The sequence below is a fragment of the Schistocerca piceifrons genome, chromosome X (genome assembly GCF_021461385.2).
Source record: "Schistocerca piceifrons isolate TAMUIC-IGC-003096 chromosome X, iqSchPice1.1, whole genome shotgun sequence".
In the NCBI taxonomy this organism is placed as follows: domain Eukaryota; kingdom Metazoa; phylum Arthropoda; class Insecta; order Orthoptera; family Acrididae; genus Schistocerca; species Schistocerca piceifrons.
The window spans coordinates 217,553,666-217,571,035 of NC_060149.1; the positions used below are offsets into that span (position 1 = coordinate 217,553,666).

The 17,370-nt window shown below is 38.2% G+C and overlaps 1 protein-coding gene across 2 annotated transcripts in view; it reads left to right on the forward strand.

Annotated features, from left to right (window-relative positions):
- LOC124723105 (cullin-1-like) overlaps positions 1 to 17,370 on the forward strand; it is a 207,480-nt gene that overhangs the window by 152,365 nt on the left and 37,745 nt on the right. For both annotated transcript variants that reach the window (XM_047248285.1, XM_047248284.1), the window contains one exon: positions 7,873 to 8,136. In XM_047248285.1, coding sequence (XP_047104241.1) covers positions 7,873 to 8,136 — 264 coding nt within the window. The remainder of the gene's footprint in view (positions 1 to 7,872; positions 8,137 to 17,370) is intronic.

The window sequence follows — 17,370 nt, forward strand, 5'->3', positions numbered from 1 at the left end:
AGTTTTATCTACGACTGTCACTCTTGTTTCTGACTGTTTTATCTCTGATGCATGCACATTTACTCCAGAGTATTGTGTCAAGTGGCTTTAATTCTGTCATTGATTCATTTTGAAGATGGCTGTATGGTTATCATCTGAGATATCAGTAGAAGAAATAATGCTATTATGAATTTGTGCCCAAAAGGTGATGGAATATTCTATCCATTGGGAAAACTTCAAGGAACACATATGCTGATTATGTTTTATTCACAGAATTGTGAGCTTCTTGGTACATGATGCATCATTGGAACATTTATTAATTATATATGCAGCAGTGATATGGCATTGTTTTCTGCTATATCCATAACGCATGTGGGATAGAACTTGAACAATGGGGAAACATAACACTGTGCTATTCAGTGTGCCATCCAGGTATTTTGACATAGCAAGGTCACTACTGGGCTATGAATGTAACTGTATGCTGACAGGGGCCTCCTGCCTGTGTCAACTTGTGTTGTTCCTGAGTCTTCTTAGTGATTATACCACCACCTCGCATTCTGTTTCTGAAGTGGTGGCATCTGGAAGAGATGTCTCAATATTCCAAATTATTCCTTGCTCAGTTATGAGGATCCTGGGTATGTAAGATTCTAGGTTATTTAGAATGATTACTTCACTATTAATCAATGTGTTTGCAGTTGCAACACTCATTATTTCAACTTTAATTCTGATTCTCCCTGCTGCCAAAATGTTCAATCTGCAGTCTCCCATGTGACCATCATATCGAGCAATTTTTTGCTAAGTGCCACTGAATATAGCCTACTTATAGATACTTCCCACAAGGATGGCAAAAGTTTCACTGTTATGCATCTCATACTTGTTGACTGGGTTCTTTATTAGTGGGTGAAACATTGCTGATATTGTTGCTGCCTGGTACAGGATGCCTGTAGATGGTCTGATTTGATTTAACCACTGGCTGTGTATTGTCTTTGGACAAATTGATCAATACACATGGTACTTTGTGAACTTTGTTGAACAGTTACTAGCCCATCTTCTCCATGTTGCCTTTTCATCAGTTGATTTGTGATCAGCTGCTCTTGGCTGGTGACTGAAAGGGCTCCACAAATAAATTCATCCATCTGGTTTCCTCCTTGTTCAGGTATTGTACTAAACTATAAATAATGTGAAACATGCCATGCAGTGAAGTTGATACAGCTTTACAGAGTTTTGGAAGTACCGTGCCTTTATGGTACTGGCCACTGTCACACCAATCACATGGAAGAAAGGTAAACATGCTGGTACGTCTGAGTATCCTAAAATTCTGTCATCAGGAAGATATAAACTATAGTATAGGAAACACTGTGCCAGGTGACCGTGTTCGTGAATGATGCTTATTCAGTCAGTTGCAGAGCAATCTGAACGGTATGCAAGAAGAGCAACTTCTATACTACAGGCATTGCTAGGCAGTTGTTTCCCAGTCTTAATATTCATTCAAAAGTTTCATTAGGAATGGCACAATATGAGGTGCTGTCTGTTGCTGAACTTCATTGTGGATGTTATCTGGCCTGGTGTTTTTATCGGATTTCAGTTTAGTCAGTGCTAGCATAACTGACTCTTTCATAAATGTGGCTGTGAAATTCTCTTCAGTGTCTTCCATATCTGGTGTTGTATATATACTTGAGTGTCTCTGTTAGGGTCATTGTCACAGTATAGATTCTGTAACAAATATTCAGCAATCTCTCCACCCTTGAGTCATTGATCAATCATTTAGCTTCAGTGTGGATGATATAACGTGTGTTTTGACTAGTTGTGGCAGGAGTTTGTAGATCCTGTTCTAGATGTTATATTGTAACTGTGCACTTTGGTAATGTTCCCATTTACTTAGCTTAGTCTATAGTAAAATGGAAGTGTAATGATTTTCACAGTGTCTGTAACTAATGAGCCTGGTTTTTCTTTCCTGTGTCATTTAAGGTTCTGACATAGCCTTATGGACATTCTCAACATCTGAAATAGATTGATCAGCTAGGGGTCCACATCTGTGTTACTGAATTGCTTTGTTGTTGTAGATATTGGTGCTGAATGAGTCGAACTAATAATTGTGCCCTAAAGCCTATACTATTTACCACTGTATGGAAAAGGTATGACCTGATAATATCCCTCAGTTTCTCTCAGTCTGCATTCTAAAGATTGAATTACATTTCAGATTTTGTTTTATTACATCTCTGATGGGGGTCTCCATAGGACTACCAAATTTTTTTCTTTGCAGTAAATCCGCCAATTGAGGATGGACATGTTGATATTCATAATGATCCCACATAGTTGTGTTCAGTTGCCTTACTCTGTTTAAAGATAAGAGCTCCACATCTTCTATCACATCCTGGATCAGCCTACCCCTTTTATTGGTTTGGTTCCCATTTCACACTGCAGATCCTGTATGTATATCTTATCTCATTAACAAGTTAGTCCTGCAACCATATAGTGCTATAACATGTATTAAACTCCTGTAGGGCCCTATTTCTTGGGAGTACTATGTAAATGAAGAAGTTATCATCAGTGTCCCTGTGGGTTGGGGAACCTTCATCATCACAATGTATTACATGTCCATATCCATCTCTTCAGTTGCCTTGAAAATCGCTACAGTCTTCAGAGTAATCCTCTTTGCATTAAGTTATAAGACTTTGCAGTTTGAAAAGTTATTGGAATATAGTAAAATTTTGCCAAGTGTTCTGGGTAGTAAGTTTATCCTGTCTTCAACCCTTACTATATTTCTTTGTATTTATTGAAGATGCAGGCCCTCTCCCTTCCATGAACATTCTTCTCACAATAGATCATTTTGTTCCCAAATTCAATTGGTAGATTGTACACAGAGCATCATGTGATAGTCGACTCCATTGTTGGGAATATGATGGTATTCCCTTTGGGATGGCTCAACTATGCCAGAAGACCATTTGACACTGGTGTTGTTTCTCTATTACAATTCACAGTGTATTTCCTAGTAACATATCTGTGAGTTGCAGTGTAGATTATGATGATAATGATGATGATGATGATGATGATGATGATGATTATGATTATGAGGAGGAGGAAGTGGTGGTGATGGTTGTGGTGGCTGTTAAGATTATTAACTTCTGACTTGCCGTTCTATCTACATCCATTACCTCCAAAAGACTGCATCCTTTATTCATAACTTCATGTAGCAAAGTCACCAGAGTACATTTCAGCAGGTTTCATCTGCTCATAATTTAAGCAATATACAAATATATCTATGCACTGCTTCCATTGCCAATGATTCAGGCACCTCACCATGTTGTGTGAAAGTCTGGCAAATGAGGTTCAGCATCCTATGACGCAAATAACCTAATCCCCAATTAAGCTGCGTTGATTACTTTGGAGAGCTGCCTAGTGTGTGGAGTGGGGAAGTCCAATCTTCATTGAAGAGAAACTGAGCTAAGAGTATAACACACTCAGAGAGGTAAAAAATGTTTTAATGCTTTCCGAGACTACACTTTCATAAAGTCAGTAATGAAGTAACCTAGACCAGATACCAATTGTCATTAAACATTTCATCAGGAATTTGAAACCATATGTATAGAAAATTTTGCAATCATTGCCCAACAGGGTGTTAAGTTTTTCTTGAGAAAGGCCTGATAATAGAAATTGACCAGTTGCATGTACGAATAAACAACTCAGAGAATAAAGTGTAATTCAAACCAAATGCTGGTATTAACATGTAAATGATGACATTTACTTAAAATACAAAACACCTGCACTTCTGTATGCAACTGCAGAATGTGAAACGGATAAAACCTATGAATATGCCCAGAAAGGAACAAACAACAGCAACAGAATACTGTATCTTCCAGGTGAGGTGATAAAGAAAAACAAAATGTCAAGGAGAGCAACAAATCTTGAAGTTCCAGTTCAACGTCACCAGATTATGGTCTTGTCTGGTGGATCAGAGGATGACAGTCCTGATCATGAAGTTGTTACTGATGTCTGCCTGAGGGAGCCACTGTAAACTCCTCACTTTTACAGTTTTCTGACTCTGTCAGAAATACATTGATGAAGAAAGAAAAAAGCATAACTCCTAACATGGCTGCTACATTATGCTCAAGGAAGAAATGAAACTGCATGGAACAGCGTAGCTCATATGCTTGTGTCTGCTCTAAACAGATTTTAAAGATTCTGATTCCCCTGTGTCAAGAGATTACTATCACTACAGAAAGTCAGTTGCTGTTGCAGTTTATGTACTGAATAAATTGATGAAACATTCCTCTAACTGCTCCAGCCCATTCCTTGTTTGAGTGGAGAACTCCAGTGTAGTGGTACTCTACACTCTGGTACAAGTCAGATGAGTATCCAGCATTCATCCATGATATAATTATTGCTGAAACAGGCATTTGAGACTTAGTATCCACCAGTAATGAAGTTTACAACCATCCCTCCTCCAGCTATGACTCTGATTCATGGCATGTGACTAATTATACCCCTTAAACATGGAAGGACCATAGTTTTCAGAGAAATTATTTTAGTGGTACTGTCATTAGCTATGTAAGAAAGATCTTGGATTATATAATTAGCTGCTGCCTTGTCTGTGTCTTAGAGTCCAGATAACTCCTTAGCCACTTTTAGTGTAGTTTCAGGAGATATTGTTCCAGCATCAATAACTTAAAAACCAGCTGGAGCCAGTTATACAGCAGGATTTCCTGCATAGGCAATTGGTTGTTTCTGAGACCTTGAAGTTTCTGCCATACCACTACTTTTAATGTCCTCAGACAGTTCCATATGTGGGACATGCAGAGACATCTACCCCTACATTTTTTCTGTTCTGCACCCCAGGAACTGGCAGATCATACTGTTGCATGACTACTTAGGAATCTCTTTTGAGTGCCTTTTGGAAATTGTGCATATTAGCAGATATCGATGTGTTGCTCAAAGTGTGAAGCAAATAATCACTTTAACTTCATAGAAGGCTCAGAATTATTTGAGATCAGATGATACTTTGGAAAAGAAATCACCTAAATATGTTTTTCCTAACTTCGATGATCTTTTTAATAAACATCATACTTCACTAGTTTGTATACTTACAGATCAATACTGGGGAATTTCCTCGCCTGTCCTGTGGTTTTCTCTTATCATCTCTTTAGGAACTGCCTTCCAGAAACATTTACCATTTGCAGTCTGAGCTTTGCATGATCCTGAAAGCATTGGAGCTGATGGGATGTATTCAAGGGAAGAAATGTCTCATCTATTCCAATTCACTTATCAAGAAAGAGGTTCTTTCATAGATATATTGAACATGGAAAATGATTCAGAAGGTGCAGTAACTCCTAGTCCTGCTACTAAAGCACAGAAGGGGACAGTCAGCTTTGTACTGTTGTACAGATGCATAAGAGAATGCAGCAAATGAAAACACCTATTGTGGTGACACTTGGTGCTCTTGTATAGATGCGTAAGGGTATGCAGCAATTGAAGACACCTGTTATGGTGACAAAGTTGAACCATATGCCATTCTTATGTGAGCTTGTCAATTGGCATGTTGTTGAAGCAGGTTCTGCACCAATCAGAGAATGAGTGACTGGAGGTGAGACAGAAGAAGCAATAAGTGGCAAAAGCAACAATCTGACTGAGGCTTTCCTCCCTCCATTCCATAATGTGCAATGAAGCCTCACTTACTCATCACCATATTGGGCGTAGACAAGCTATGCATGTCATTTTATTCTTGCAAGTGACTGTGACATATTCATTTCAGAATGCCACAACTTAATGGACATGTTTTATATTCAGAACAGAGGACAAAAGTAAGTGTAAGAGAAAACCTTAATTCATTTTAGCTGACAAAGAGATGACTGTGTTGTGCATTTTGAAGTTTTACATATTTTCTGGGCTCTGTATAAAAGTTTTAAATTACGTTATCAGATGTTTTTGACATTTTATGTTCTCAACCATACGTAATGCCATGTGTTTAATGACGGTAAAGACCATGATGTCACCATCATATCAAGTATGTAAAGTGATGAAGTTTGATATCACCTCTAATCAGTGTTGTCAATACTCTGAAACATGCCCCTGAAAATGTGATTTTATAGAATTGTATAACTATTTATTGTGAATAATGTGGTACACTGGTTAAGGTGGTAAACTGGAATCACATTCAGGAGCAGTTGGTTTCAAATCCCTGTTTGGCTGCCCTCATTTATATCTTCTGTAATTTCTGTAAATCACTAAGTAAAATGCTGGGATAGGTATTTTGATATGGCCACATCTGTGTCTCTGCTCCCCCTCCCCCAGCCATCCAAATTTTTGTCCAATTAGAGCTTTTACTGCCATATATTTCCTCACAATAACTTCACATTTTCCTCACACAGACAAGTAAATATAACAGTGTGGTGGTTCAGTGATGAAAAGTTATTGCTCAGTTCATATAAATGTACAGTACATGAACAAAATCGCCAGATTTTTCAAAGATTTGGTGCATATGGAGTTTATATTATTACTAATGTATATCATGTAATAATAATAATAATAATAATAGTCCATTTGACCATGACATAGTAGCCCAGAACATTTTATTAAATGTGCTTCTAGCTATGTTTATACCCATTTTTAACTCTCATGAGTCATGCTGTGAATCCCAGTGCCCTTTCTTGTGCAGGTTTAGTTTGTTTGAATGCTTTATTTCTACACAATAAGTTTTCAAGATGAGATGTCTTATATGGTGGTTGAAGACTAACAGACAATGTAATACTTATAATGTTCTTTTTTAGTCCGAAAATGTTCACCAAGAAATAATTTTGTGAAATATGCTGAATAAACTAATTTCTGCATTTTTAAATTACATGTAGTTGTACTCTTGTGTACTACAAATATAAATGAAATAAGGCACTTCATTAAGTGTGGGTTGAGGTTTTTTAATTCTGATTGTGGTCTACTTGTAGGCCCCAAAAAACAGAACACTTTCAACTTCTTGTATTTCATTTTTGAGCAGATTGTAGTTGGTGTTGTTTCATGACAAATGCAGAACTACATGTATTGAGCCTTGTGAAAACTGCCATTGTTAACCTTGAACCATCTGTTTATATTTTCAGATTTTTCACAGGCTGCTTTTTGCTCAGATGAGTGTTACTGTTTTTTAATTCGTGTATTTATATCATTTGGGAAAAGGACAACATTTTGTCTTGTGACATTGCAAACGAAAGATAATTAATCTACATTAGAAGCAACAAAGGACCAAAGATAGAACACAGGGGAGGACCAGGTTTTAATGCATGAGAATATTATGGTGCTCATAGTCAAAAATCTTTGCTGAGTTATGAAATAGTCCTAATAGTAATAATTTCTGGTTGGTTGATTATAATACATCTTAACAAGATGAATGCAGACTGTTCAGTTGACAGCCTTTTTCAGTATTCATATTCTTTGTCAATGACAATGTTTTTCTATACAAAATGTACATCTCTTCCTATGGCTTTTTTTAAATGCTTGTATTAATGAAAGAATATTGTCAATACTTTAATATATTACAAAGCTTATTTGAACAAAAGAAATAAACAAACTTGTAATATAGTTGACAGCACTGACTATTTGTTTTGAAGTTGTAGGATGAAACTGAATTTCATCAAATTTGTCTATGAATACTTTTCTTAAGAGTTTAAGGAACAATTCATGGCTTAGTTAGCTGCTACTGACAAATATGGCACAGAACAAGATTAAATGTACATTTAAAATGAAATATTACTGAATATATTTAACTTTATTATTGGTCACAGAGAATTACATACATATTTTGATGTTACACAATGTAGTTCTCAGACTTCAGTGTACTGCCATTCTTGACAAATTTAACAAGAATTTAGTAACATTGCTGTGCATAATGATATAAAATATTTGTTTCAGGATCCAAAAATTTATGTGGAGATTATACTGGAAGTGTATAAGAAATACAATTATTTGGTTTTGACATCTTTTAAGAATGATGCGGGATTTGCTGCTGCTCTTGACAAAGCTTGTGGAAAATTTATCAATGGAAATTCAGTGACAAAACTGGCAAATAGTTCATCCAAGTCACCAGAACTACTTGCAAAATTTTGTGATTTAGTGCTGAAAAAAAGCAGCAGAATTCCTGAAGAAGCAGAACTCGAGGATACACTCAATCAAGTTGTACGTAAAATTCAGTTTTATTCATGGAGTGATGCAAGCAAACATTTTGCAAATTGAAATTTTGCAATTATTGAAATTAAGCTTAAGTATACTGATTATCTAGAACAAGTCAGTCAGTTATCTGAATTTGGGAATGGATATTATAAGTCCATTCCTCAAGTCGCAAGGCTATTTTTGTCATATGAACAGTGAGAAACCAATATTTTATATTTAGTTTTATCTACAGTAAAAGATAAAAATTACAAGGAGATATCTCAGATGTGCAGGTAGCAGTAAAGCAATCGCTCCCACCAGTGTGTACCAGCATATACTGCAACTCATTACCCCAGTCCTTCTTACAAGCTTCAATGATTTGCTGGTGCTGTTTTTGCTCCCATGTTTATCTCTGTACTCTGACATGCATTCAGTAGGAATACATGTGTGGGAAAGTGGCTTCTGTATCTCATAGCAGAAGATGGTTCTGGGCAGTATGGCTGCTAACTGATTGCTGTTGTCCAGTACTGAAATGACAACTGATCAGCTACATTGTTGCACATCTGTCTGCATTTTGCTATGGTGACTGTACTTTTCACAGAATTGTAATACACACTTAATACCTTTCATGCTTCAAAATGTGGAAACCCCAGCACCAATATGATCTCTGTGATCTGAAGCAATGAAATTGCACACCTTGCCAGTCTTGCACTCAGCTACATTGCTGACAGCCAGTGCAGTATCTAGTGACATCCCAGTTAAATGAATCACTAAACTGCTCATGAGACTGTGTCAAGCACAGACTACCAATGAGCAGTTTTTCTCATGTATATGGTTGTAGTAGCAGTTGTTTGGTTTGCTTTTGCTTGCCTAACTAAGAAAATGAAGCACCCAGAAGACATGGTCAGATGTCAGTGTAATTTTGTATCCACACATATTAGTTTTGTTTGTGTTTAGTGTTGTTACCAGACATGGTAGGGTATGGAAGGGATGTGAACATCATCAGGTGTTGAGAGATCACTGTGAAGGACATGGAGATGCCATGTACTTGTGAGAGACAGTGTTATCAGCAGCTGACAGAGTTTGAAAGGGATCTCGTTGTGGGTGTCGACCTGCTGGTCCAATCATGTAATATCCATATTTGTTAGAGCATTCAGATGTGGCAGTGGTCCAGCGTTTGACTGTATGGAAAGGTGAGGATAGGCAAACTTATCATCAAGACACCAGCTGACATCATATGGCCAAGAGGGGATTGCCATATTTGGCACCAAGCACACTGTAGCCCATTCATACCTGCACTGCTAGAGCAAGTAATGGCCTCCTTGTAACATTGTGTGTCATCCCACACCATTGGTTGGAGAATAGCAGCAGCCCGACTAGAGAATACTGTCCCATGCATAGGCTGCCATTAAAACCACAACACAGACAGCTGTGTTTGGAGTGGGGCTGTGACCAGGAAGCATTGGGGTGTCACAGTGGGTCAGCTGTTGGCCTCGCCAGGTTATTCTCAGTTTCCTCCATGCCTCTCTGTTCCGTAAGTGGAATGCACACACTTGTGTTTTGGAGGGGTGGAATAGGCTTGGAAGAATTGAACAAAGCCGTTAAAGGCTGATTACCAGTAACGAAACAGTACTTCCATTTATACAAGTATTGGTGGAACTTGGTAATCCGATAGTTAAAGGTGAGTGCCTCTTTTTCATGTTGACTATAATTGTACTGTGCTTTGTTGAGAGTTTTTGAGGCAAAAGCAATGGACCTGTCAGATAAACCAATTCTGTGGGAGAACACAGTTCCAATCCTATAAGAAGAAGCATTTCCTATGAGAAGATGCATCCACAGCTAGCTGTGCAAGGAAACACATTTTGTAACATCCCAAAAAGTTGCTGGCAAATTACACACACCAAGTACTAGTATTTTGTGACCATTGTATGCAGACAAAACAGAAGCAGGCTTCTGTAGCTGTAGGCTACCAATAATTTTGGTGGTGTCTGTATTGATGAGGGGAACAGGTGCACCTATTGTCCTCTGAGCAACTTGTAACTAGACAAAAGTTTGTTCTTCTGTCTGGGGACTACAGCAGAGACTTCTGTAAAGCTGAATAGGGAGCATTGGTCAGTGTCAGCTGTAGTGGCTGTGACAATATGACATTCATTTCCTGAAAGTTATACTGAAGCCATGCACTCTGGCTGCCTCATAAACAGACAGTCTACATATGACCTTGCTTACCACACTGAAAACACTTTGAATTACACCAAGGACAAGCTTTTCTATCATGCCTAGAAAAAAACCAAGGATAAGCTTTCGTCACATTATTCTGAAGTACACCATGTGCACCGTGAGACTGAAAAGCTTCACTTTTACTTTTACAGTTAATCTAAACTCTTTTTTTATTTGGTTTTACGTTCGCTTTAGACTGAATGCCTTATGCACTGTGAATACAAGAAATAAATGGTGACTCAAAATCAGTTGTGTCCACAATAATTTGAGACACTGCAATAGACAAAACTGTTTTCAGATCCAGATCTGGCAGTTTTAAGATAGTAGCATGAATGTGTGAATCTGACACATTCTGCGTGATCACATCATGCAACATAACATCACTATAGCCCAGGCCACAAGAACATTTAGACCTGAAATGTCTTGTTAGTCCTCTGAGTTCAGCAGTCCACTGTTTGTGAAAGATTTTCGAGGCTGCTGCTTTAGCTGGACGAATTTAAACTTCACTGCAGCAATATGAAGCTGAGCATCAAAATGTTCACCAAGCATATGAACAAGTTCATTGTAACTAACATCTTCCGGACCAGAATCAGAACACAATTTTCAAAATAGATACAAATGCGCACCATACCTGTAATGTTTTAGGTGGTGAAGGGGGCTCCCAGTTGCACAAGATATTCAGAGTAATCCATTTTGTTACTGTTACACTGGGTGCAAAAACTGGCTGTGGTGCTGTTTGTTGTGATAGTAACGTATTCATCTGTTGGGTGCTGAGTAGGAGTCATTCAATATGTTGCACCTGAAACTTAAGAACTTCATTTAGAGACATTTCCCATGGTGACCCCATGGTGACACAGGCATGGTGAAACACTTTACAGGATATACAGTAAGAATCTGAATACCTAAGGAATAGTTTGGCCACTGACTAGCAGAACTCTACAAATAACCTGAAGGCAAACCAGGGTGGACTATGCACTGGAACTACATGTACACATCACCACTGACTTTGTAAGCAGGTGAGGAAAGTCTTTGCAAGGGATGAGGCTTGTCATCATTTGTTGTGCCAAATGAATAAACACACATTTCCACTGTGGTGGGTTCTTAGATTTACTTCTGGAAGAGGCTGAGTGGATACAAGAACACAAACAGAATATCAGATCATGTTGTTGTAGCTTGTACAACATGAAATACATAAGAAATTCTTCCAATCCATCTGTGGCATGAATCAGCAAACCAGTGTTTAATAGTATTAGTTGAAAACGGGCTTGGTTGCAATTTTAGTTTTTTTATGTATCAACAAATAAGTAAAAAAAACTAAAATTGCAACCAAGACTGTTTTCAACTAATACTATGAAATACTTAACTTTGAATCAACCCATGTCCACAGGACTGTCTATGTATATTTGTTACTGTCACTGAAGACTAATGTATCACTTGATACAGTACAAAATAATAGCCTCTTCTCCGTATAGATCAGAGAAGTGGATCCATCCACTATATTTGAATTTGGCTGTTTTATTCTATGACATACTGCCTTTTAGCGGTGTTTTTTTTCTGACGAACAATGAATGTTGGGTAAAAAGTTTCCAAGCTTTTTCCACTCTAATGTTTTAGTCATACATTCACCTGAAGATGTGGCTTTTAGTGCTACAAAACCAGTAGTGATCCAATAACAAAGGACTAAATACAGCTGAAGTGGTTATTAACCCTTTCACCACGTGTTTACTCTCAGCGGCTCCCGTCCTGTGCGCGTTATTTTCACCTGGTGCGTATATATACGACTGTAGCAGTCTACCGTTATTACTGTGATGAAAATGAGATGCAAAATACAGTATTGCCAGTGTGAATCATTTCCTTTCTTTAAATCTTTGTTCAGAAAGTCTTATTTTGTTCAAAAAAGGTATTTTCTTAGGAGAAAAAAATGCAAAACATATTACATTAGTAATACTTCAAAGTGTGATATCTCTCAAAACAAAAATTCAAACATAAAGGCACATTACAATTTACACAAATGTACCTTGTGTCACTTCATTTATCATGTTTTGCACATACAATACACCTTCTCTGGGTGGCCTTCTTCTTTGAAGTTCCTGGGATTAGCGAGATAAAGTCGCACTCGGTTAGGCGTAAGGGATTGTCACCATCAGCCGATCTCCTTCCACGATGTCCCTCTGTTTGCTGTTGGTGGTGAATCTCTAGGATCTCCTTGATAAGTTTCTGTTGAAAATCAGATACTGAAATATTTCGTCCCGTTTGAGTTTTATATAATGCATGCACATTGAGCAGAGACAGATCCACCAAATGAAAAAATACTTTTCATACCATTTTACAGTTTTTCGTACAAAGTCTACTGAACTTAGCATCATGTCCCTTCTGTCGACGGCCCCCATATTTTCAGTGTAGCTTACGATGCAAGCTGGTTTTGTTTTTGATTCATTCGTGGTTCTGTCGATTTTGTCCGTCGCTGTAATTTCACTTGTGTGAAGTGTTTCAAAAATGACCGGTATATTAGAAATGGCAATAAAAACTAAACGAGCAGCGATAGAAATACATCGTTTGTTGCAATATGCTTGGGACAACAGTACATTTTCAGGCGGACAAACTTTCGAAATTACAGTAATTACAATTTTCAACAACAGATGGCGCTGCAAGTGATGTGAAAGATATAGAAGACAACGCAGTCTGTGGGTGCGCCATTCTGTACGTCGTCTTTCTGCTGTAAGCGTGTGCTGTTCACAACGTGCAAGTGTGCTGTAGACAACATGGTTTATTCCTTAGAACAGAGGATTTTTCTGGTGTTGGAATTCCACCACCTAGAACACAGTGTTGTTGCAACAAGACGAAGTTTTCAACGGAGGTTTAATGTAACCAAAGGACCGAAAAGTGATACAATAAAGGGTCTGTTTGAAAAATTTCAACGGGCTGGGAACGTGACGGATGAACGTGCTGGAAAGGTAGGCCGACTGCGTACGGCAACCACAGAGGGCAACGCGCAGCTAGTGCAGCAGGTAATCCAACAGCGGCCTCGGGTTTCCATTCGCCGTGTTGCAGCTGCGGTCCAAATGACGCCAATGTCCATGTATCGTCTCATGCGCCAGAGTTTACACCTCTATCCATACAAAATTCAAACGCGGCAACCCCTCAGCGCCGCTACCATTGCTGCACGAGAGACATTCGCTAACGATATAGTGCACAGGATTGATGACGGCGATATGCATGTGGGCAGCATTTGGTTTACTGACAAAGCTTATTTTTACCTGGATGGCTTTGTCAATAAACAGAACTGGCGCATATGGGGAACCGAAAAGCCCCATGTTGCAGTCCCATCGTCCCTGCATCCTCAAAAAGTACTGGTCTGGGCCGCCATTTCTTCCAAAGGAATCATTGGCCCATTTTTCAGATCCGAAACGATTACTGCATCACGCTATCTGGACATTCTTCGTGAATTTGTGGCGGTACAAACTGCCTTAGACGACACTGCGAACACCTCGTGGTTTATGCAAGATGGTGCCCAGCCACATCGCACGGCCGACGTCTTTAATTTCCTGAATGAATATTTCGATGATCGTGTGATTGCTTTGGGCTATCCGAAACATACAGGAGGCGGCGTGGATTGGCCTCCCTATTTGCCAGACATGAACCCCTGTGACTTCTTTCTGTGGGGACACTTGAAAGACCAGGTGTACCGCCAGAATCCAGAAACAATTGAACAGCTGAAGCAGTACATCTCATCTGCATGTGAAGCCATTCTGCCAGACACGTTGTCAAAGGTTTCGGGTAATTTCATTCAGAGACTACGCCATATTATTGCTACGCATGGTGGATATGTGGAAAATATCGTACTATAGAGTTTCCCAGACCGCAGTGCCATCTGTTGTTGAAAATTGTAACTACTGTAATTTCGAAAGTTTGTCTGCCTGAAAATATACTGTTGTCCCAAGCATATTTCAACAAACGGTGTATTTCTATCGCTGCTCGTTTAGTTTTTATTACCGTTTCAAATATACCAGTCATTTTTGAAACACCCTGTATATATATATATATATATATAATTTTACACCAAATCTGTGGCGTTTGGAAGGAATGTACTGCGAGAAGAAGACACGACCTTTGAAGAGAACTAAACTTTCGTCAATGCACAAATTTTTTAAAGGATGTAAAGCACCTGGAAATACTTTTCGTAAGTGATCCACAATTCGGCGTAATTTCCAGATTTTGTCATCTCCAGGGTCCTTACTGTTATCAGCAAAATGTAACATTCTAAGTAACAGAAGATATCTATCTCTCGGCATGATTTGCGCAAACATTGGAGTAGATAGAAACTGATCATTGGTCTAATAACTGTTTATTTCATTTTTTCTCACTTGAGCCATCAGAAAATTTACAGCAAGGAAACAGTAAACTTTGTCACTGTGTTTTTCCAACGTCGCAGTCTTGATTTTTCACTGGCATCATTGCAAAGGTGTTCATAATATAAATTACATTGCTCAGCTATGTAGCTCACAATTTCTTGGCTAAAAAAAACTTGGAACCAGTCGTATACAGTACATAAATCATCTAAATTGACGATTTTGCAACCGAAACCACTGTTATCGAAATTATACACTTTAGGGTCCAAATCAGAGTCTTTCCATCTAAAATCAACTGTTTTGTGTCTCTTAGGAGATTTTTCAGGCAAACGCTCAGGCTCTCCTTCAGAATCAGAGAAAGAATCGATGAATACATCAAAATCTGGATCTGCATTTACTGGTTCAACATTTGTTGGTTCACAAATATTTTTTATATTTGTGGTGACAGATTTATCTGCCAGCTCATCATCGTCATTATCTGTCCACCCATAATCAGCTGGATTGGGCAAGATGATGTCCTTGTCATCACTTTGGTTTAGAATACTCAGCAGCTCATCGTCTGTAAATGGAAGGTAATGTCACGTCATTTTATTCGGTAACGCGGAAACGGCCGCACACAAGCTAGGTAATATAGCGATTTGAATGAACTCAGCAGAAAGAGAATTCAGCATTCAATAGTCTTTCAGGTATTTCCTAGTATTCCAACAATTGAACTGCATACTTGGGCAACAATTACCTCCGACTCGCTGGCCCAATTGTCGGTGTTATACGTAACTGTACGACTGTAGCAGGGAACCGCTTCAAGTATTTTTTATAGCAAATAGTATATATACGTCTGGAGCACTGAAACAATTAGCATATATTTATGTCTGGAGCAGTGAAAGGGTTAATACCAAAGATGACTTTTCATAGCTGTGGTTGCCCCACCTACAAGGTTGTCTGGAATTAGCATGGAAGTTAGCCACTGAGTCTGTTGTGCACACAAATTCAAGTGACCCATGTGCTCTTCATTTGGTTTCCTAAAACTGAACGAGACAGTGATACAAAAAATGGACATGAGATCCAACCTGAACCAAAGGCTGATCAGTTTCATGTACTGTCATCTAAGCAATGAGAACAACTGACACTAATAAATTGTATCTGGTGGGCCACTTGAATCTGACTGCACAACAGGCTGAATGGCCAACTTCAGTGCTAATTCATATGGAAATAGTGCAACTTATTGAATTTTTTTTAACAGTTATTTCTCAGCTCAGTGTACCCTGCAACACCCATAGAAGCTTTTCAGACTGTTACTGACCATTCTTTGTTTATAAGTTGCAATATTGCAAAATATACATCAGTTATTTTCCTAAAGCCACAGCATTCACTTGTTGAACCCAAGGTAAATTTTCTGGTATTGGAAAAATGCTATCGAGTTTTTAAATTTTTATATTTCCTTTGTTAGAGTTATCATCAAAAAACTTCCTGCATAAACAAATTTTCTCCTCCAGTAAAGTAACTGTAATTCATTAATGGAGATTCATCATATGATGTATCATGTGACTGCTCACTTCCTGAATGTATGAATGTTTAGTTTCAGCACTGTCATCATAGTAATTATTCTGATCAACTTAAAATCTGGAGGCTGGTTCAGTAACCAGCACATCCGTTGATTTGATAGTTTCTGGTATCTTTAAATAAATGCAACATTTATATGAGCTTCTGCTGGGATGCACTTTAAATAACAACTTTAAATCTAATTTGAGAAATAAGCACAATAATTTGACAATAATTAATAAACTTACTTGAAGATGAGTGCAGCTCCTCATTGTGTCAATTTTAACACATTCACATGATTCTTTTAGAGAAATAATACTGTGCCTTGCCAGATAGATGACAAAGATGGTATAGATGAGTAGCTGGCATCATAGTCCACCTAAAGTGCAAACTACTTATTGAAAGCAGCTCAGTTAGGGTGCCACAGCAAAGCTCTGAGTTTGACTCATGTCTTCCTCTCACTCTGCTTCATTGTGATTTCAGAGGACAAGAAGGTATGCTCTTTTAGTCATATAATATATTGTTATACATGAAAGTACACTGAGTATTTTACTCTGTTTGTGTACTTTTAGGTTAGACATTCATTGTAAATCCATGGAAAATGTGAAAGCTAGACAAGCAAGCCCCTGTTTAGAATTATCTCTACATCACATATTTGTTTCTTACCTCCAGGCTACCTGACAGACGTTTTGGCACTAATTTTCCTAATTTTCATGATTGAATCATTTACCCACCAAGAATGGAGGCATTAGTTAATTTCTTTGTATATCACTTGTTTTATCGTGGACCAAAATATCACTATAAACTGTTTCCCCTAGCAACCAGTTCACAGTACATTTGCACTCATATGAAGTTTGTTCTCAGTACTCAATCACAGTCTGGAGGAAAAAATAAATGGTGTACACTATTGATGACTCAGCCTTAGTGTGGAACAGAAATGAGTGAGGTATTCAGTCATAAAAATCTTTGACTGCATGCCGAGCAATGTAAAGAATTTAGTAAAATTAATTTCAAATGCAGATTAAAATTATAGCTACTTGACACCTCCTTCTACCCTACCGTAGAATTTCTGAATGAGATTGTCAACATGTTGCTGTATTTTCTGCTGAGAAGATGTACTGTAATTGTATACCTGAGTAGTTCCATATTGTAACAA